The sequence below is a fragment of the Balaenoptera acutorostrata genome, chromosome 2 (genome assembly GCF_949987535.1).
Source record: "Balaenoptera acutorostrata chromosome 2, mBalAcu1.1, whole genome shotgun sequence".
Lineage (NCBI taxonomy): Eukaryota > Metazoa > Chordata > Mammalia > Artiodactyla > Balaenopteridae > Balaenoptera > Balaenoptera acutorostrata.
Window position 1 is genome coordinate 49,074,948 of NC_080065.1, and position 23,251 is coordinate 49,098,198.

The 23,251-nt window shown below is 40.0% G+C and overlaps 1 protein-coding gene across 2 annotated transcripts in view; it reads left to right on the forward strand.

Annotated features, from left to right (window-relative positions):
• Positions 1-23,251, forward strand: part of RAB3C (RAB3C, member RAS oncogene family) — a 301,062-nt gene that overhangs the window by 214,192 nt on the left and 63,619 nt on the right. For both annotated transcript variants that reach the window (XM_007176087.2, XM_007176086.3), the window contains exon 4: positions 22,970-23,094. In XM_007176087.2, the coding sequence (XP_007176149.1) occupies positions 22,970-23,094 (125 nt within the window). The remainder of the gene's footprint in view (positions 1-22,969; positions 23,095-23,251) is intronic.

A 23,251-nucleotide genomic window follows, 5' to 3' on the forward strand; every position in this document is an offset into this window, starting at 1 on the left:
CTCCTAGCACATTGCAAATGTTCAATAAATGCTAGCTATTGTGATCATAGAAAGAAAACACAGGCAACCATTGCCTCAGTTTTAGAGGGGGAAGAGGATGAAGAGACTGAATGAGAATCTGATTGTCTTGGATATGTTTAGTGAAGAAAGGATATTGAAAACTCTGGTCAACCACGGGAAGGAGATTCAAAGTTTAAACCTATTCTAACTAGTCACAGATCTTGTCGTCCCAGGAAAACAGAAGGTTAGCATGTTGTTGTTGAATATGAAAAAGGTCACCCCCTCAAAAAGAATCATTCTACTTAGAAAGACTATTCTCTATGGCATTTTTCATTTTTCCAATAAAGCAATAAGCGTTATAAGCATTCAGGTGTTGCTTGTTGCTTGTTTGTGCTTCTTCAAAGCAACCTAAGTAGCTAGCTTGAATTCATTTGAACTAATCAGACTTGACTACTCTCCTTCATACTAAAGTAAAGCACAAGCTCCACAGATAAGTGATTATTTAAGGAAATAAATCCCTTGGTCTGTTAAAACAGGGTTTCTCCACCACGACACCGTTGACAATTTGTGCCAGATAATTCTATTAGGGAAGGGGGGCAGATGTCCTGTGCATTGAAGGATATTTAGCAATGCCTCTGGCCTCTATTCACGAGATGCCAGTGGCACCTCCTTCCTGCAGTCATGACAATAAAAGAATGTGCCCAGACAGTGCCAGATATCACCAAGGGACAAAATCATCTAACAGAGGTCAACAACCTCTGTTAGAGTCATTAGATGGAAACCCATTGCCTGTGTTTTTCACACAGGAGAGTGTGGCCACAATGGATACTGGTACCTTTGGCCCATGTTCACTCAAATAAACCCAGGCTTTCATCTCAGTGGACTGACTGGGCAGAAACCAACCACTTCAGGAGCCAGTATCAGTGGCAGCTGGGTGGTGGGGTGAAGAGGTACGAAGAGAGAGGAAAAATCAGAGACGCGTAGATGACTTAGCAAGATCTGAATACTAGTAGCATCTGCCAACCAAGCAGAAGGGCCTGGTAGTGATGTCATCACCTCGCTTCTTCTGCAGAATGGGAAAAGAAAGTACTTGGCTCTTAGAGGAGCCATTTTTCTTTTAGAAATAATTACTTTGGTTTTAATCTCAAATTTCCCTGTGTAATAGGACTGTGAATCTACTAGATCCATTCTGCTTCTTGCTTCCTCTGATATGATAGGCTTTGGAAGCAGCATGTCAAGCTGAAAAGGGTGTCTGGGTGGTTACTGCAGTTGGGAGGCAGGACCTTTCTGATTGGTGACCCGTCTCCTCCTAGAAAGCTCACAGCCACAGACTGACACTCATTTTCAAGTTTCAATTCAGTTTGGGGTGAATATGGATTGGGGGGCAGTTTCTAAGTGTCTTGTAGTGCTCATCTCTAACTATCACTAACTTGGAAAAATGCTAAGATTCAAGGGTCATATATTTCTAATTTTTAATTTGTGTTTCTATGATGCTTTTTTCATGACAAAAAAATTTCCCAAACTAGAACCTTCTCTTCCTTTTATCAAAGTTCTGCCTCCAAGGACACTTCAGGCACAAATTCTTCAGTGATATTTTGAAGTCAAAAGCACCTTTTGCAGGGAGAGCCACAGTCCTCGAGGGATATCCCTCTATTCTTATCTGAGAAAAAACAACTTTTGGTTAAAATGAAATAATTTCAAACTCAAAAGAAATCATTGCACCCCACGGAATTTAATATTCCCTTCCATTCATACATAGCGTTCCAGGGACACTGGGTTATTAACGTTCCCTGGGCACATCACATACTTTCATTTTGCTGGATTTTTGCCCTTACTCTTCTTTATGCCAGGATGCCTTTTGCTAGAGAAGCTGGCAACATTATCTTCTCGTAGAAAAGCAAGTGCATGGAGGGTAGAGGAAAACCATGACCACCAAATATGGTACCTGGAATTGCAAATGTTTACTCTTGCAAATAGAATTTTCATGAACCTGATTGCTGAAATGCTGAGTCCAGAAAGCAGGAGACTGAATGATGTTGCTAATACTAAAGGAAACTCTAGCACCCTCTGTGGTTATGGCTATCATATGGCTATGATATTTTAAAATATCTTAGTAGTCCAAATAAAAGACCACAGTGAACAAGTAGAGAGTCCATCATGTGGCAGAAAATAATTCAGTGAACAAAATGCTTTTTAAGATGGTTATATTTAAGTCTGAACCAAATACAAATTAAATATGAGTAGAAACTCTTTAAAGTAATGCTATTATTCGTTTCATTATAAATTACTTAATTGCATTACAGGTCAAATTAAAAATTGAAAAGAACTTTCGAGCCACTTGCTTTGCCACTTACCGGCATAGAATTTGTCTTATGGGTTTACTTATCAGATCAACCAAAAATAATGAGGAGGGGGAGAGGAATACTTCAGTCAACTGATTGAAAGTGTTAGCTTTATTTCCGGAGACAAAGATCTAGTTTTCTTGTCATTAATTTCACCTTTCAGCTCTTGGTTTTCTCCTTTGGAGTCAGGCAAGAATATTTATTCTCTCAACAGCTTTTCCTCTGTGTCAAATTCTCAAGAAATGCTGTGTCATGTTTTGTTATTTTACAATCCTTTTTTTTTTTTGCCAGAAGCCAGCTAAAGTTATTTCAAATAGCTCAGTAAACACTAGGGTTTTAGAATTTTGACTAAATGGCTTTTTCTTAACATAGGCTGTATTTTTCTACGTTTACTATTATTTTTCTCTGTATAGATAATTTTATTTTTCTCTTCTTTTTTATTTTATTGGATAGTGCCCACTGCGTAGTAACTAAAACCTAGTGTATAGCCTTCAGTGTTCTCCCAGCTGACAACATATATCCATTTAGCCTAATTTGATCTTTCTGGAGTTGATAAATTACCATGAGAGAACCTCTAGTTACGTTAACTTTATTGTTTACTGTTCTTCCTTTCCAAAGTCTGTGCGCCAGAGGAAGCCTCCGCAATAGTTGGAGAAATAAGGTAGCCTAGACTTTTGAGCTACAAAATAGTGTCCTGTTTTGTTTCCTGAATGAAAAACTATTCAAATGTTAACACTGTGTGTCAGTGAGGATCCAGCCCAGGAAAGAGACGTTGGCCAGGTCATTCGACAGGGAGAATCTAATCCCAGATGACTAGGGGCAATGAGACAATCCAGAGATTATCAACCACTGGGTTTTGAAGTGGGGTTTCTAGAGCCCACAAACTGGGGGCACCACCTACCAAGAGCTGGAACTGTCCGTAGAGCTGCCGCCTCTTTTAGAGAGGCAGCTCAAAGCAGAAGCGGGGCGAGCCCTGAGCTCTGCCCTCCTCCCTCTCCAGTCTCCTGTCCAAGTCTCCCATTGGAAACCAGCTGGCAAGGCAGCCTGGGAAACACTCGTGCGAGGGTCATCCTCCTGCCATACAGAGCGCAGCATGGGAAGGGAAAGAAACAGACCGAAGAACAAATAGGCAAATGACTGATGCATCTAGAAAGCACTGGACAAGAAACAAAAGTGCTTCTGTTGGCACAGAAGTCCTTTTTGTGTGTGCTTTCTCTGTGTGTGTATTAGAATTAGTTGTTTTGTTTTAATTTGAGATGCGGTGACTACTGCCTAATATGATCTTCTCCAGAAGCATGGTGATGTTGGGCAATTTCTTCTAAAGCCAGGAGTACAGGGGCAGATGTGTATTTCAAGAACACGTGCTAATATGCACGAGCTGCATCTTCTTTTAGTGGATGTATTGCTCTTGCACAACAGTTGTAGCTTGTCCTCCTCGCTTGCATGAATGGTGTACTTCTAGAATTTTCCCCCACCAAACTGGTGCCACCAAGATCTTGTTTGCCTCCAAGGGCTATGGCATGGACATGGATTATCCTGATCCTACAGAGGCACGATGAGACCAGGACTTCATCTGAGCATCCAAGCTGAGCACAGGTTCTATGAACCATGTCTTTACTGCACGACCTTCCTCTTCTTTATGCCAGAATGCCTTTTGCTAGAGAAGGACTGCGGTTCATATGCACAGCCTGCAACTGCACCCCTTACCCCGTGCCTTGTTTGAAGTGGCATCTAAAAGACCGAATACCAATTACTCTCTGCAGCCTGGGCGGATGGCGACTGTGGAGCTCGACCTTTTCATATTTTCTGGTTTCCTGAGTCCAGAGTTCTCCCCAGTGGCAAAACCTCTTTGCTCTTGTTCATGTGAAAAACACTGTCATTTCAAAGGTGAGAGAGAGAAAGAGAGAGTGATTTTTATGGCAAACAATAGAACAGTGCTTCAGAAACGTTGAATGGGAGGGGTTAAAAGGCAAATGGGTTGGAAGAGAGTGGACAGTTCCTGGCTCTTCCAAATCTGTTTTACCAGAACCTAAGGCCTACGGAAGGGGCCAGAGCCCCCAGTTAAGTCTGTTCCTTGGCCCTGAGGATAATCTTTCTTTGTTTCTTTGTGGTGTGTATAATATATGTTAATCCCAAGCTCCTGATTTATCCCTTCCTCCCCACATTTGTTTCCCCGTTGGTAACCATAGTTTGTTTTCGATATCTGTGAGTCTGTTTCTGTTTTGTAAATAAGTTCATTTGTATCAATTTTTTAAATGAGATCCCACATGGGTGATATCATATGGTATTTGTCTTTCTCTGTCTGACTTACTTCACTTGATATGGTAATCTCTGGTTCCATCCCTGTTGGTGAAATGGCATTATTTCCTTCTTTTTTATGGCTAATATTCCATTGTGTGTGTGTATATATATATACACACCACATCTTCTTTATCCATCTGTCGATGGACATTTAGGTTGCTTCCATGTCTTGGCTATTGTAAATAGTGCTGCAATGAACATTGACATGTACTTATATTTTCAAATTGTAGTTTTCTCTAGATATATGCCCAGGAGTGGGTTTGCTCGCTCATATGGTAGCTCTATTTTTAGTTTTTTAAGGAACCTCAGTACTGTGCTCCATAGTGGTTGTACCAATTTACATTTACATAGGAGGGTTCCCTGTTCTCCAGCATTTATTGTTTGTAGACTCTTTGATGATGGCCATTCTGACGTGTGTGAGGTGATACCTCATTGCAATTTTGTTTTGCATTTCTCTATAATTAATGACATTGAGGATCATTTCATGTGCTTTTTGGCCATCTGTATGTCTTGTTTGGAGAAATGTATATTTAGATCTTCTGCCTATTTTTTAATAGCATTGTTTGTTTTTTTGATATTGAGCTGCATGAGTAGTTTGTATATTTTTGAGATTAATCAATCCCTTGCCGGTTGCTTCATTCCAAATATTTTCTCCCATTCTGTGGGTTGTCTTTTTTTTTGTTTATGGTTGCCATTGCTGTTCAAAAGCTTTTAAGTGTAATTAGTTCCCATTTGTTTATGTTTGTGTTTATTTCCATTACTCTAGGAGGTGGATCCAAAAAGATCTTGCTGAGATTTATGTCAAAGAGTGTTCTGCCTATGTTTTCCTCTAGGAGTTTTATACTGTCCAGCCTTACATTTAGGTCTTTGATCTATTTTGAGTTTTTTTGTGTGTGTGGCATTAGAGAATGGTCAAATTTCATTCTCTTACATGTAATTGTCCAGTTTTCCCAGCACCAGTTATTGAAAGGACTCTTTTCTCCATTGTATATTGTTGCCTTCTTTGTCGTGGATTGGTTGACCATAGGTGAGTGGGTTTAATTCCGGGTTTTCTATCCTGCTCCATTGATCTATTGGTCTGTCTTTGTGCCAGTACCATACTGTTTTGATGACAGTAACTTTGTAGTATAATCTGAAGTCAGGGAGCCTGATTCCTCCAGCTCTGTTTTTCTTTATCAGGATTGCTTTGGTTATTTGGGGTCTTTTGTGTTTCCATACAAACTGTAAAATTTTTTCTTCTAATTCTGTGAGAAATGCCATTGGTAGTTTGATAGGGATTGCACTGAAGCCGTAGATTGCCTTGGGTAGTATAGTCATTTTCACAATGTTGATTCTTCCAATCCAAGAACATGGTATATCTAGCCATCTGTTTGTGTCATCTTCAATTTCTTTCATCAGTGTCTTACAGTTTTCAGAGTATGGGTCTGTTGCCTCCTTAGGTAGGTTTATTCATAGGTATTTTCTTCTTTTTGAGGTAATGGTAAATGGGACTGGTTCCTTAATTTCTCTTTCTGATCTTTTGTTGTTAGAGTATAGGAATACAAGAGACTTCTGTGTATTAATTTTGTATGCTACAACTATACTGAATTCCTTGATGAGCTCTAGTAGTTTTCTGGTGGCATCTTTAGGATTTTCTATGTATACTATCATGTCATCTGCCAACAGTGACAGTTTCACTTCTTCTTTTCCAATTTGGATTTCCTTTATTTCTTTTTCTTCTCTGACTGCCATGGCTAGGACTTCCAAAACTATGTTGAACAGTAGTGGTGAAAGTGGACATCCTTGTCTTGTTCCTGATCTTAGAGGGAATGCTTTCAGCTTTTCACTGGTGAGAATGATGTTAGCTGTGGGTTTGTCATATATGGCCTTTATTATGTTGAGTTAAGTTCCCTGTATGCCAGTTTTCTGGAGAGTTGTTTTTTTGTTTGTTTTTGTTTTTTTGTTTTTTTATCATAAATGGGTACTGAATTTTGTCAGAAGCTTTTTCTGCACCTAATTGAGATGATCATATGGTTTTTACTCTTCAGTTTGTTAACGTGGTGTATCACACTGATTGATTTGTGGATATTGAAGAATCCTTGCATCTGTGGGATATATGCCCCTTGATCATGGTGTATGATCCTTTTAATGTATTATTGGATTCGGTTTGCTAGTATTTTATTGAGGATTTTTGCATCTATGTTCATCAGTGATATTGGCCTGTAATTTTCTTTTTTTGTGGTATCTTTGTCTGGTTTTGGCATCAGGGTGATAGTGGCCTCATAGAATGAGTTTGGAAGTGTTCCTTCCTCTGAAATTTTTTGGAATCGCTTCAGAAGGGTAGGTGTTAACTCTTCACTAAATGTTTGGTAGAATTCACCTATGAAGGTATCTAGTCCTGGACTTTTGTTTGTTGTAAGTTTTTACATAACTGATTCAATTTCATTCCTGGTAATTGGTCTGTTCAGACTCTATTTCTTCCTGGTTCAGTCTTGGAAGGTTGTACCTTCCTAAGAATTTGTCCATCTCTTCTAGGTTGTCCATTTTATTGGCATATTGTTGTTTGTAGTAGTTCTTATGATCCTTTGTATTTCTGTGGTATTAGTTGTAACTTCTTTTTTATTTCTAATTTTATTGACTTGAGTCCTCTCCCTTTTTTTCTTGATGAGTCTAGCTAAAGGTTTATCAATATTGTTTATCTTCTCAAAGAACCAGCTTTTAGTTTCATTGATCTTTTCTATTGTTTTCTTCATCTCTCTTTCATTTATTTCTGCCCTGAACTTTATGATTTGTTTCCTTCTGCTAACTTTTGGGTTTGTTTGTTGTTCTTTCTCTAGTTGCTTTAGGTGTAATGTTAGGTTGTTTATTTGAGATTTTTCTTGTTTCCTGGGGTAAGATTGTATTGCTATAAACTTTCCTCTTAGAACTGTTTTTGCTGAGTCCCATAGGTTTTCGATAGTCATGCTTTCGTTTTCATTTGTCTCTAGGTAGTTTTTGATTTCCTCTTTGATTTCTTCAGTGATTCATTGGTTGTTTAGTAATATTGTTTAGCCTCCACGTGTTTGTGTTTTTTACAATTTTTTTCTTGTAATTGATTTCTAATCTTATAGTATCGTGGCTGGGAAAGACCCCTGATATGATTTCAATTTTCTTAAATTTACCAAGGCTTGGTTTATTGCCCAGTATGTGATCTATCCTGGAGAATGTTCCATGTGCCCTTGAGAAGAAAGTGTATTCTGCTGCTGTTGGATGGAATGTTCTATAAATATCAATTAAGTCCATCTGATGTAATGTGTCATTTAAGGCCCGGCTGTCCTTATTGACTTTCTGTCTGGATGGTCTGTCCATTGATGAAAGTGGGGTGTTAAATCCCCCAGTATTATTGTGTTACTGTTGATTTCTCCTTGGATGAGTGTTAGCATTTGCCTCATATATTGAGCTGCTCCTATGCTGGGTGCATATGTATTTACAATTGTTAAATTGTCTTCTTGGATTGATTTCTTGATCATTATGTATTGTCCTTTTTGTCTCTTGTAACAAACTTTATTTTAAAGTCATTTTGTCTGGTATGAGTATTGCTACTTCAGCTTTGTTTTGGTTTGTATTTGCATGGAATGCCTTTTTCCATCCCCTCACTTTCAGTCTATATGTGTCCCTAGATCTGAAGTTGGTCTCTTGTAAACAGCATATATACAGGTCTTGTTTTTGTATCCATTCAACCTGTCTATGTCTTTTGGTTGGAACATTTAATCCATTTACATTTAAGGTAATTACTGATATGTCTGTTCTTATTTCCATTTTGTTAATTGTTTTGTATTTGTTTTTATAGGTCTTTTTTCTTCCATTCCTCTTTTGTTCTCCTGTGATTTGATGACTATCTTTAGTGTTGTGTTTGGATTCCTTTTTCTTTTGCTATGTGTATCTATTGTAGATTTTTGCTTTGCAGTTACCATGAGGTTTTGATATAGCAGTCTATATATAAACAAGATTATGTTGCTGGTCTCTTAATTTCTAATGCATTTCCGATATTCTGCATGTGTACTCTCCTCTTCTCACAAATGCTGGGTTTGATATCCTATTTTTGTGTGGATGATTTCCTACCTTTACTGAATGTTTGCCTTTACTGATGAGCTTGCCCATTCATAATTTTCTTGATTCTAGTTGTGGCCTTCTGTTTTCTGCCTAGAGAAGTTCCTTTAGGATTTGTCGTAAAGCTGGTGAATTCTCTTAGCTTTTGCTTATCTGTAAAGCTTTTGGTTTCTCTGTTGAATCTGAATGAGATCTTTTCTGGGTAGAGTATTCTTGGTGTAGGTTTTTCCCTCTCATTACTTTAAGCATAGCATGCCACTCTCTTCTGGCCTACAGAGTTTCAATTTGTTGACAACCTTATGTGGATTCACTTGTATGTTATTTGTTGCTTTTCCCTTGTTGCTTTTAATATGTTTTCCTTGTCTTTAATTTTTGGAAATTTGATTAATATGTGTCTCGGTGTGTTCCTCCTTTGGTTTATCTTGTTTGGGACTCTCTGTGCTGCCTGGACTTGAGTGAGTGTTCCCTTTCTTATTTTAGGGAACTTTTCAGCTATAATCTCTTCAAATATTTTCTCAGGCCTTTCCCTTTCTCTGCTGCTTCTAGAACTCCTCTAATGTGAATGTTGGTGTGTTTAATTTTGTCCCAGAGGTCTCTGAGACTGTCCTCATTTCTTTTCATTTTTTTCTTTATTCTGTTCTGTGGCAGTGATTTCCACCACTTTGTCTTCCAGCTCACTAATTTGTTCTTCTGACTCAGTTATTCCGCTATTGATTCCTTCTAGTGTATTTTTCATTTCAGTTATTGTATTGTTCATCTCTGTTTCTTCTTCAAATCTTCTAGCTCTTTGGTAAACATTCCTTGTATCTTCTTGGCCTGTGCCTCAATTTTTTTAACAAGATCTTGGATCATTTTTACTATCATTACTCTAAATTCTTTTTCTGGTAGATTGCCTATCTGTACTTCACTTAGTTGCTCTTCTGGGATTTTATCTTGTTCCTTTGTCTGGAACATATTTCTGTGCCATCTAATTTTGTCTAACTTTCTGTGTTTGTGGTCTCCTTTCTGCAGGCTACAGGTTCGTAGGCCTTGCTTCTGGTGTCTGCCCCCTGGTGCATTAGGTTGGTCCTGGGGCTTGTGCAGTCTTCCTCATGGGAGGCACTGGTGCCTGCCCACTGGTTGGTGGAGACTGGTCTTGTCCCTCTGGTGGGCACGGTCATGTCAAAAGTGTGTTTTTTTTGTTTATTTTATTTTTAAATTTCATTTTTTTTTTTTTTTTACAGTAGGTCCTTGTTGGTTATCTATTTTAAATATAGCAATGTGTACATGTCAATCCCAAACTCGCAAGCTAACCCTCCACGCCACCTTTCCCCCTTCGTACCATAAGTTCATTCTCTAAGTCTGTGAGTCTGTTTCTGTTTTGTATATAAGTTCATTTTTATCATTTTTTTTAGATTCCACATATAAGCGATATCATATGATATTTGTCTTTCTCTGTCTGACTTACTTCACTTAGTATGATAATCTCCAGGTCCATCCATGTTGCTGAAATGGCATTATTTCATTCCTTTTAATGGCTGAGTAATATTCCATTGTATATACGTACCACATCTCCTTTATCCATTCATTTCTTAATGGACAATTAGGTTGCTTCCATGTCTTGGCTATTGTAAGCAGTGATGCAGTGAACATTGGGCTGCCTGTATCCTTTCAAACCATGCTTTTTTCTGGATAAATTTCCAGGTGTGGGATAGCTGTATCTTATGGTAGCTCTATTTTTTAATTTTTAAGGAAACTCCATACTGTTCTCCATAGTTGCTCTACCAATTTACATTCCCACCAACACTGTAGGATGGTTCCCTTTTCTCCACACCCTCTCCAGCATTTATTGTTTGTTTGTGGATTTTTTGATGATGGCCATTCAGACTGGTATGAGGTGATACCTCATTGTAGTTTTGATTTGCATTTCTCTAATAATTAGTGATGTTGAACATCTTTTCATATGCCTCTTGCCCGTCTGTACGTCTTCTTTGGAGAAATGTCTATTTAGGTCTTCTGCCCATTTTTTGGTTTGATTGTTTTTTGGATATTGAGCTGCTGTGTGGTTTGTAAATTTTGGAGACTAATCCCTTGTTTGTTTATCGTTTGCAAATTTTTCTCCCATTGTGTGGGTTGTTTTTTTGTTTTGTTTGTGGTTTCCTTTGTGTCAAGGGGTGTGCGTTGAGCTGGCTGTGAGCTCATTATGGCTTCAGACAGCCTGTCTGTTGATGGGTGGGGCTGTATTCCTATCCTGCTGGTTGTTTGGCCTGAGGAGTTCTAGCACTGGAGCCTGTAGGCTGTTGGGTAGGGCCAGGTCTTGATGCCAAAATGGCCACCTCCAGGAGAGCTTATGCTGATCAATATTCTCTGAGACCTCTGCCACCAGTGTCCTTGCCCCCACAGTGAGTCACAGCTAGTCCCTCCCTCCCCAGGAGCCCCTCCAAGACTTGCAGGTTGGTACAGCCCAGGCTCCAATGGATTTACTTCTTTCTGCTGGGTCCCAGTGTACATGAAACCTTGTGTGAGCCCTCCAAGAGTGGAGTCTCTCTTTCCCCTGGTCCTGTGGAGCTCCTGCACTCAAGCCCCACTGGCCTTCAAGTCAAATGTGCTGGGGGTTCCTCCTCTCAATGCCAGGCCCTCAGGCTGGGGAGCCTGATATGGGGCTCAGGACTCTCACTCTTGTGGGAGAACCTCTGTGATATAATTACTTTCCATTTTGTGCGTTGCTCACCTCGTGAGCATGGGATTTGATTATGTCTTGAAAGTGCCCCTCCTACCATGTTCTTGTGGCTTCTTCTTTGTTTTTGAATGTAAAATCTTTTTTTTTTGGTAGGTTCCAGTCTTTTTTGTCAATGGTTGTTCAGCAGTTAGTTCTGATTTTGGTGTTTTTGTGAGAGGAGGTGAGCTCAAGTCCTTCTCCACCATCTTGTCTGGAATCAAGGACCTGCTTTTAGTTTGGATGCTTGCTGCCTCTTTCCTCAGCATGTGCTTTCTGTTAACCCCTTGATATGGGGTGTGCAGGTGCGGTGGCCCTTGTGCACTCCAGGGATGGCAGGACGGTTCTTGGCACCTGCTCACAGTTCTCGTAGCTGTGGCTACGGTCAGTGTGCTCCCCGGACGGTGAGGGCAGTACTTTGCGCCTGCTCATGAGTCTCCTAGGGGTTGCTGTGGCCCACATGCTCCCGGGACAATAGGGGCAGTGCTTGGCGCCTGCTCATGGGTCTCCTAGGGTTTGCTGTGGCCCACGTGCTCCCGGGACAATGGGGGCAGTGCTTGGCGCCTGCTCATGGGTCTCGCAGCTGTGACCCCTGCTCGCCTCTGGAGCCCACAATGGCAGCAGCGACTTGCACCCACCCCTGGAGCTCCTGTAGGCGGTGACCTGTTGCCTGGGAGCACTCAGAGGGAAAAAAGCTCTTCTGGTGGTCCCACCCCTCTCCTTCTGTGCCCCCAACAATGGCACCTTGCCTCTCAGGTGGGCCCAGGCCTCCTCCGAGTACACCCTCAGTTGCCACAGTCCAGCGTCTTCAGGCTGTCTCCACGCAGCCAACCCCGGTCCTCTACCTGGGTCAAACCTCTAAAGCCTGAGCTTCAGCTCCCAGCCCCCGCCCACACCGACAGATGAGCGTCCCAGCCTGGGGAGTGCATGGCGGCAGTGCTGACCTTCTGTGCAGGTTACTCTGTTTTGCCCTCCACAAACTGGGTGCTGCGCTCTCCTCCTAGGCTCCGAAGCTCCCCCTCCATTCAGGCTGATCTCCCTACTGGTGAGGGGACTTCCCAGCGTACAGGAACCTTTCCTCCTTCACAACTCCCTCCCTGAGGTGCAGGCCCCACCCAGATTCCTCTTTTTCTTTTTCTTTTTGTCCTACCTGGTTTTGTGGAGGTTTTCTTGCCCTTTCGGAAGTCTGAGGTCTTCTGCCAGTGTTCAGTAGATATTCTGTGTGAATCATTCCACTTGTAGATGTATTTTTAATGTTTTTGTAGGAGAAGGTGAGCTCTGTCCTTCTCCTCTGCCATCTTGAGCCCATCCCCCTCTGGAATGCTTAATTTCCTTTTAAAATAAGGTAAAATCACAACTTTCATCCAAATATAAAATAAACATGTTAAAGATTTTATTTAACTCAGCAATTAATGATGGAACGAATATAAGTTGCCAAGGTTCAAGGGAGTATTGAGTGAAAACACGTAGAGGCAATGGGGAATGCTGGAATGAATTTACCAATATTTGCAAAATAGGTGAATATCCATGGGGCAATTATCATTGACATTCCACCAGACACAATTCATTTGCACTTCCATTTCCTATTGACAAGAACTCATCTATATTATTATCCATTTTCTCCCATTTACAGAGTTGTAAAATAGCTCAAAGTCTATGAAAAGCAAGAGATTATCTGGAAAGATGTGCTCGTCAGAACTCCTAGGCATCTCTTTTGCCCAGTTCAAAGTCTTCCACAATTAATCCTGACAGTGGGATCTTGGAAGAGTTGGCTAGTGTTAGAGGAACAGAAGATATAACTATATTATTTTATTTTCCTGCCTGGAATGGAGACTTCACAGTCCTAGACTTCAAACAGTCTTAGCAGACATTTCTCCTTTTCCTGTCTTTATCTCCTCTTAATCTCCACTTCTCATTTCCCTTTGGCTCCCACTGGCTCAGTCCGGCAGACTTGTGGTTTCCTTCCCCTCATGGAAACCCCGCCTACCCCACAGGAGGAGACATTCCTTCCTCCTCCTCCTTGGTCCTTTCTTCATTTCTTGCATGCCTCAGTGCTCAGGCTTTGTTCGAATGTGTGTGGAGCTTCTCCTCTGCTCAGCCCCCCGGGCTATGAAGGGGAAGGACAATTTTCTGGTATCTGAGTGAGGGCAGAGCGGATGCTAGATTTTAAGTTCAGCTTGCCCTTCAGCTAAGTAGCAGAAAGCCTTATCAAAGACCATTCATTCACCCAGGATAATACAGTCTGATTTGAGAAAAGGATATTTCTGTTAACCTGACTTTGGCCTTGCCAGTTGTGGAAGAATAACCCAGGCATTCTAGAGCCTAGGAACGTCTGTCCCTTTCCTGGGTCAGACTCCCTTCTGCTCACTGAAGGGGCGGGGCTCTGTCTCTGTTTTCCAGTGGGTGATGCTTCCTCCATCCAGTTGTTGGATTGTCCAGTTGTTCCTACCACACATATGGATTAAAAAAATAGAATTTGACATTTTGTACAAACAAAATGAGATTAGAAATTATAACAGAGGCATGATAGAAATGGGTCTAAAGTTGGTTTTAGACTGACAATGCAGAATCTGATGTGGTCCCAGGTGGTTCCAGAACCACACTGCTCAAGATGACTGCTTCTTGAGTTCTTGAATAAATGCTCACTATTGGCCCTCAGCAACGGACTTCCTGCAGAGAGGAGGATCAGATCCTTCAGGCCCATCCAGTTCTGCTCATTTCCACATGCAGCCTCATGACTCTCGTATATATGGAGATTTAGAGTATTTTGGTCTCCTCAGGAGACATATTATTTTTTATTTTTAAAAACCAGTCAACTGTTTGGCATATGACTTTCTTCCCAACTTCCCTGTTCAGTAGGATGTAGTCACTGCTCTTCCCTGTGGAAGTAGATGAGGAGGCACGGAGAGTCTTGGGATACAGACTCACATCAGCCACTAGGTAACTGCATCATCTCCATTAACATGTCACTCCACATGTTGAGTTTCAGCTTTGTCATCTACAAAATGAAGGAGTCAGACTAGGACCCTCCAAAGCAACTATTCCACAGTGACGAGGTGCTAAGTTACTCCCTGAGTAGCCTCATCCTGACTGTTGGTGCTGGAGCAGAAAGGAATGTGATTCCTGTAGGCTGGAATGAATAGCTCATCACACAGATGGCCTTTGCAGGTTGTAGAGGAGCCAACACTTGCCTTTCTCTACCAAGGACATGGTCAGGATGTCAAAGACCTTGGAAGAACTCTGCCAGCAACGCTTCCTGAAAGGGATATCATGGGGCACTGGCATCACATACAGTGGTGATTCTCCTCCTGTGCTGTTTTTATTTTATGCTGATATTCTGAACTTACTGAATTCCTTAGGCATTTTTGCCACATTTGATCTATTGTTCACTCATTCATTTGGTCACTAATTCACAGTTACTGGATGAGACCCTTCTTTGTGCCAGATGTTTTCCTGAGTGCACAGTGGTGAACAAAACAGTTGGGGTCCCTGCCCCCCTGTAGTCTAGGAGAGATACAGACAAGTGAGAAGGTCCTAGTGAGTGAGGTACAGGGTGTTTGGGGGCCCATATGATGAGCACCTAGTCCAGAGGAGGGATGTGAGCAGAGACCAGATGGAAGAGGGTGAGATAGCCTGACCCAGAGGCCATAAGTGTGTTTTAGACAATGGCACGTGTGATAGCAACAGGTGAATTTCTTGCAAAACTAATGAAGCTTAAATTCTGTGGTGTACCAGGAAACAGACTCTTTGAAAAAAAGGCAAAAAAAAAAAAAATCTGATTTGTAGCAGTTGCTAATTTCCATGGTATAAATACACACATCGTGGTCAACGTTAAGGTACAGTTTAACCAACCCACAAAAGTCCTTAATATTTAATAATCAGTGCTTTCAAGCCTGTACTGCCATCTCCAGAACCTTGCTAGGAAGCTTTGGGTCCCTTACCTGGACAAGCCCATTCCAAGTGTATTAGTTGGGGTTTCTCCTGAAGCAGGCTTGGAGAAGGGAATTTGGATACAAGTAGTTTTTTTTCAGAAAGTGTAAGAAATAGCCACAGAGGGTGGGGAAGTTAGCTGGGGAAGGGAAGACCACCAATAAATGGTGTTTCTACCATTATGGGTAACTAGAGTTTCATCCTTCTTGAAATTCTGGGAATCAGTGTGGCAACAGCCTGAGGAGCAAGGGAGTGGCAGTAGTTATACACTAACTCCTGTCAGTCACTGGCTGAGGTCTGTTCCTGGGGTGTGCTCTTTCCCTGTTACATTTGACTTTTCCTGATGGGTAGAGTGGCCTTCCATTGCTTCAGAGAAGACTTTAAAGCCAGAAGCTGCAGATACTGGCAGTTGGAAGTCAGCCAGCACGCGAGGAAGTGGCAAGGCCTGGGGGATATGTGCAGAGCACCAACAGCATCTGCTACAAATTGCCCTGTACCTAATTCTGTATTTCTTTTTTTTTCTCTTCCATTATGGTTTTTCACAGATTATTGAATATAGTTCCCTGTGCTATACAGTAGAACCTTGTTGTTTATCCATTCTATGTATACTAGTTTGCATCTGCTAACCCCAAACTCCCAATCCTTCCCTCCCCCTTGGCAACCACAAGTCTGTTCCCTATGTCTGTGAGTCTATTTCTGTTTTGTAAATAAGTTCATTTGTGTCATTTTAGATTCCACATATAAGTGATATCATATGGTATTTGTCTTTCTCTGACTTACTTTGCTTAGGATGATAATCTCTAGGTCCATCCATGTAGCTGCAGATGGCATTATTTCATTCTTTTTTATGGCTGAGTAATATTCCATTGTATGTATGTGCCACATCTTCTTTATCCATTCATCTGTTGATGGACATTTAGGTGTTTCCATGTCTTGGCTATTGTAAAGAGTGCTGCTATGAACATAGGGGTGCATGTATCTTTTCGAATTATAGTTTTGTCCAGATATATGCCCAAGAGCAGGATTGCTGGATCATATGGCAACTCCATTTTTAGTTTTTTGAGGAACCTCCATACTGTTCTCCATAGTGGCTCCACCAATTTACATTCCCACCAACAGTGTAGGAGGGTTCCCTTTTCTCCACACCCTCCCCAGCATTTGTTATTTGTAGACTTTTTAATGATGGCCATTCTGACCTTCTGTATTTCTAATTTACATTTTTTCCTTAAATTGGGCCCTCACATTTTTATTAGTTTTAGGCCTTGCAAAACCTAGAGCCACCCATAGTGATAGCTCCTAGTTGTTGAAAAATGTAGCATGTTTGAGAAATTCAAAGAAATTAATAAGGCTATATCAAAGTTGGGAGGAGGGTGGGAAGCAAGAGATGAAATGAGAAAGCAATGCTGGGCTCTTCTAGGTTTGGCTGAGATTTGCTGATCTCTGTAGAACTCAGCTGGGCTCCTCCTGCTTTCTCATTCCTCTGGGACAGGCTGACAGAGCAGCCCCCTTTCTGGGATGGCCTCTTCCATGATGAAGAACAAGAATGCCAGAGGGCTGATGCAACTCACAATGCCTCTGATGCCTATTGCTCACCAGTGGCTCACACCAAATCTCTTAATATTCCATTGGCCAAAGCAATTCACTTGGCCCAGTCCAAAACCAGGAGGGCAAGGAAATATAATCCACCTACAAGGAAGGAGGTGATGACTCAGTGAGGTCAGTAATACAATCTCCTCTAGGATTTTCACCAAGATGTTAGTGGTGGTTATCTGGGGTTAGTGAGATTTCTGATAATTTTTATTTTTTGCTTTAGCTTTTTCTCTTATTAGAATTTTTAATGAGAATATAGCAATTTTACCAAAAACTATAAACCTATTTCTTTAAGTAATTAAAGATATTAAAGGTTGGAGAACATTTATTTGAGGATACATTTTTAACATTTCCTTTTATAACTCCTTTATTAAATGAGTTAATGTACATATGAAAAGCCTATCTCCTCAACTTCTGAGACTACCTGTTAGCTTTTACAGTGTATATAAATCATTAGGTTTTATTATTTCCTATTTTTGTTTCCTTATTACTACTCATTCATTTTAAAATTTATTTTGTTTATATCTTTTATTTTGTATGTATCTCTGTAAACCACCTGCAAACACTTTGAGTGTTAGATGGGAAGTAAACAGATTATTTTAAAAACTGAAACAGGTGTGGGCGAGAGAGCCATCCCAGTCATACATACAAATCAGCTGCAGACATTATTTTTTTAAACGCTTATGATGACGTCCCTAAAGGTTCTGATTTAATTGTTCTAGGTTGAAGTTATTTATAAGAGCTCTCCGAGGGTTGAGAAAAATTGAATAAATAAATGATTACGTTAGTGGAAAAGTAACAGAAGGGCCAATGCTATGCGATGAGCAGTCGGAGATTGGGAAATTCCATAATGATTTGAAGTCTGCTGAGATGCTGAAGGCTGAGGCTTCCGAATATTGAGGAGAGTAAGGGAAATGGATGCTGAGGAGAAATTTGAGCTTCCAGAATGAAGAATAGGACTACTGTTAAGGTCTGTCTGAGATTCACTGCAGGGGAAGAGCTGGTCATATTCTCTCTGACACCTCATTTTCCCATGTAGAGCCCAGATCAGACCCTAAGAGAGAACTGCTGTTTGGGTTACTGAGGTACATTTTGTGGACCGTTTTTCAGAACATTATCACTAATAAGAGTCTCTTCTCACTGAAAACAGGTTGAACTCGTAGGAAATTATTTATATACCCAGAACAAGAGAGGAGAAATAGAGATATTATAGGAATTTGATTTGTCTGTTTACAGCTCTCCTAAATTATTTTATTTTGTGCAGAGTTCAGTCATTTATGTATAAAATATGAAAATCTCTTTATCTCCCACTGCCTCATAATATAAAACAAAAACAAAACAAAAATCAAAATCCTCTCTCCCTACATATATATTTGTAGAGGAACCATATAAAAATATAGAAATATAGAAATATATAGAGAGAGGGGGGTTATTGTTTTATTTTTGTTTTTAACTAAAAGACAGATAACTGGGTTTTTTTTAGTAACCAGGATCTCGTTACTGGTAAGGTCTGAGTTAATTGCCATTTGTAGAGTAACCATGGTGACCAGCATGTTGCTTCTGAGTCCATTAATCTTGTTGAGGTTAACAGTAAATCCCAAAGGATCTTTTGCAGTGTTTCAGAAATAAATCATCTTCTCACATGTATGTTATTTGGTGACAGCACTTTCTTTAAATATGTCTCCCTAACAGACAAAGAAATAAGACAGTCCCTAATGAGGTGATAAAAACCCATTCCCGAATAAGAAATTTTACAAAATATAGCAAATGACTGAAAAAGTAGATACATAGAAATGACACATGAAAGGAGGATTTACTCAATAAACATGTACCGTACTCCTAATAGACATACCAAAAAAGGCGATTTACTCCTTCTTAGTAATGTATCTGTACAGGACCTCAGCCTTGAGGTATAAACCGGAGACAAAATTTCAGATTCTTCAATGAAAAAAACTCAAATTATTTTTTAGATTATAGAAATTAGAAAGGATGTGTTGACCTGGACTGAGGAAGAGAAACAGCTGGCTGCCCAAGCTGGGACTAATAATGTTTTATATTTGTAAAAAGGTGTTTGTGACGTAAAAAGTAGAGCATGACCCTACCTAAAACCAAATTTGTCCTACAACATCCCCAGAGATTAAGTACAAAATGTGGTGGCCTCATTTTACAGATGAAGATGCTGAGGCTAAAGAATGCAGAATGACTTTCTCATACTCAGTATTAGTGCTTTCTTTCAAATGAGCTGAATAAAATTGTTAGGATTCTGAGTTGGAAGGGATGGGGATTGGATTTTCATCCCAACATTCTTCTGCCCTTAATTCATATTACACACAACTCTGGGTCTTTGTCAACCCATGAGGTTTATATTTTCTCATCTCCAAGTGTTCCTGAGCTAAAGGAATAATCCAAGCTCTCATTTCAACCTAGGTCTTCATACATAAAAGAAATACCAAGAAAACAATAGTGTTTTACAGAAGCTAAGATGCACAATTACTCATATTTTAACATCTCTGAAATTGGGATGTGTCTTACAATAAATAACATTGTAATTGCTGATGCTGTATGAGAAATGGATTCCACTGCCTGTACATGCGCCAACACGGTCATAGCTGTGTATACTGTCCTTACCTCAACTGAGTGGTGGAACTGTTACAACGTAGGTAGAAAGTTATTGTGTATGCGGGAGAGGGTATCAGTTTGATGTTAGGGATGTGAATACTCATTTGGAGTAATGACCATCATTTCATATTTCCCTGCAAAGCAACATGCTGGTGCTCTACAGGTCTTAAGGGAAGATACCCACAAGCAGAAGGGTATGTTGACTTATTGAGGTAGTCATGGGATGATCATCTTTCATGAACAAAGCATCATGAACAAAGCAACTGAAGACAGAAAGAATTACTAAATCCCTCAGAATACATGAAAAAAACTTCAAAGTAACAAGAAGCTGTTGTAACTGACAAGTGTGTCTAGCAGGACAATCGTTAACCATTGTATCATAGTTTCATTGGCTGCTGCTTTTTGTTCTTGGCCATTCGTAAAGTAATTTTTATCTTATAATCCATGGCATCTTAGATTCTATGATATGTAGTAATTCATAAATCAGTCAGCATGGTTCTGTTCCCCTGTAGCTGGTGATTGGGCTTTGCCTAAAGCTACTCTGTTGATGGTGGACTTCATCAGAAAGTCCAGAGTAGTCAAAAATAAATCTTATTTGATTAACCAACTCTGGCAAATTAATGTTTTGTTCACTTCAACACAAATGTCTCAGACCACAGTTGATATTTGATTAAAAAGAGAAATTGTCTCCAATGGCTCTTGAAGCTTTTAAGATAATGGTTCTTTATAATTCCCTAATTATAGAAAGTGTTCATTTTTAATAATTGGCAATTTAGGACATTGCAGAGGTTACAGTAAAATATTTCTGATATAGGTACAATTGGAAAGGAGGATGGTTCTGATGTAATCATGGCCTCCCAAAATTACACACACACACACACACACACACACACACACACACACACACACACAGTATAAACAGGGAATGTTGTGTATGCATAGATGTATAATCTATCTCTGTGGCCTCCGAAGACCCCATGAGTTATTATGCTGGAACTGAGAGACTCAGACATGTTTAATGGCAGAAGCAAGCATTCCATTAACTTGGTTAAAGAGTACAAATCAGCTAGCTGAGTTGTTTCTTCTTTACCTTCATAAAGGTGCACCCCGGCCTGGTTTAAGTTTATACAGTCAGGGGTGCAGCAGGAAGAGTTTAACTAGGTCAGAAGAGTGCTAAATTTTTTCAGGCAAGCATTTGTCCTTGGTAAGTTCAGTGAGCCATGCCATTTACATACCAGCCCCAGCCTCTTCCTTATGCCAGTATGACACTCTCCTGTGACTCCCGTCTCCCCAACTTTATTCTGCAAATTTGCATTCTAGCTGTGTGCCAGGATAAGAACTTTCTCCATTAACATAGGGGCTCTCAACCTAGGGCCTTTCCAGGCATAGGCCAAGCCTTGGCTAACAAGACCTAGAGGAGCAAAGGGATAATTTTTTTAATTACCTAAGGAAATCTGATTAGATTTGAGTTCCTTTGAAAGAACCTTTGGAATTTATTTATACAACTATCTTAGCACTTGAGATTTAAGGTGTGTCCAGATATAGAATATTTTTTGCACCTTAATTCACTCTGAATTCATCATTTTTCATATACCCCGCTCATAAGATGAGGTAAGTGAAAAGTATAGATTTTGAATGTCTGCCTTTATTTTCCCAGTTTATAGATATATGCTGAATGTGACTATTGCTAGAGGAATGTATTATTCTCTTAGGGGTCAGAATTAGAAAGGTCACATCCCCAGATTTTTCTGATAAAATATGCTGCACCTTGAGATACTCACATGGAACCAAAGGTATCTTTCACCAGATATTTTAATCTCATTTGAAAACTTGTACTTGGTTTAGGGAAGTACTCTGAGATAAGACCCTATCTGCCTTTTAGCTCTCTTCTTTCTTCTCAGAAGGGAGAAATAGTGATGACATCTCATTAAAAGCTCTCCTGCTGCAGTTTAAAGCTATTTGCTTTCATTCTCTCTTCAAGCTGAGCGCAGCGCATCACAATTTTCTATGTAAAAATCCTGAAGTATTTGACAGTTGCTAGTAAGAACATGCCAAGCTTCTCTTTTTGACGCTTTACAAATCCCTTTATTAAACTTTCATCATTTGCTTAGCTTTTCTTCCTCTCTCTCCCTCCCTCTCTCTCCCTCTCTCCCTCTCTCCCTCTCTCCCTCTCTCCCTCTCTCCCTCTCTCTCTCTCCCTCTCCCTCTCTCCCTCTCTCCCTCTCTCCCTCTCTCCCTCTCTCCCTCTCTCCCTCTCTCCCTCTCTCCCTCTCTCCCCCCCCCACCCACCCACTGGGTGATATGTCTTTCCCACCTATCTTGAATTGTTGTTATCAAATAAGAATGTGGCCAATAAAAAGGGAGGATTAAAGAACATGGCTTCCTTTCAGCTTCCTCTCTGAAATGATAACAAATACACTAGAACTTCACTTCTCAAACTTGTAATGAGTAGTATAGATATGTGTTTAAGAGCACAGGCTTGAAAGCTTTACTGCCTGCGTTTGATTTCCAGATCTACCACTTTACTAGCTGAGTTGTCTTAGGCGAATTTTTTAACCTTTCTGTGCCTCATTTTCCTCAACTATAAAATGAGGATCATAATATTATCTCCCTTGAGTTACTCTAAGGATTAAGTTAAGGTAACATATATAAAGAATTTAAAACAGTACCTGCAAATATTAACTATTATAATTTTCAGCTAAGTTTCAAAATCAAAATTTGGTTATGTGCATTATGATCCATACCAGAAGCTTATTCTGAATCCTAGATATCCTGTTTATAGTAACCTAAAACACCAGCTCATTGTATTATAATTTTGATATTAATCAACCTGGCATTTTTCTCTTAAAAATGTAAGGCATGAGTATATTAGTTCTTATAACGCTTTTTAAAAATATTATCATTACTCACAGATTTCCTAACCCAATTGTCTTAGCTCTTTAAGTTGTGACTATAACAAGGTAAACATTTTTTTTCTGTGATGGGCTATAGTGACCAACCATCTCAGGTTTCTTGGAACTGAGGGGTTTCTTGGGGCATAGGACTTTTACTGCTAAAACTGGGAACATTTTGTGCAAACTGGGATGGCTGGCCAATCACTCCAGCTATAAAAGTACTGTATAAGGTGGAGAAGAAGGGGGGAAGGAAGAAGCGGTAATAATATTAATCTCATCAAACACAGAAGAATTCTAAATACAACACCACACCACCGTTCCCCTGATTTTTGACTCACACAATCCCTGATGAGTATCTGAAGGGTAGAATTGCACTGAACTAATTAATTCTAAATGTCAGGCATTTGGGCTTCATTTTTTGCTATTATCGTCATCTGTGGGATATATTTCTTCTCCTTCATTTTATGCTGTTGCACTTTCCTCTGATCATTTTTTTGCCTGTTTTTTTTTTTTTTTTTTTTTTCTTGTAGGTCAACTCAAATCAAAACATACTCATGGGATAATGCCCAGGTTATCCTGGTTGGGAACAAATGTGACATGGAAGATGAGCGAGTCATCTCAACTGAGAGGGGCCAACATTTAGGAGAACAGCTTGGTAAGAAACAAATGATCAAATTAATGAGAAAGAGAGCATGGTAATTACTTGTAACACAGTGCAGCTACTTGCTAGGATGGATTTAATGAAAAGATTGTCAACCCGACAGTAGAAACCAACACATCACCTGTAAGTAGTAAGTGGATTTCCTCCCATT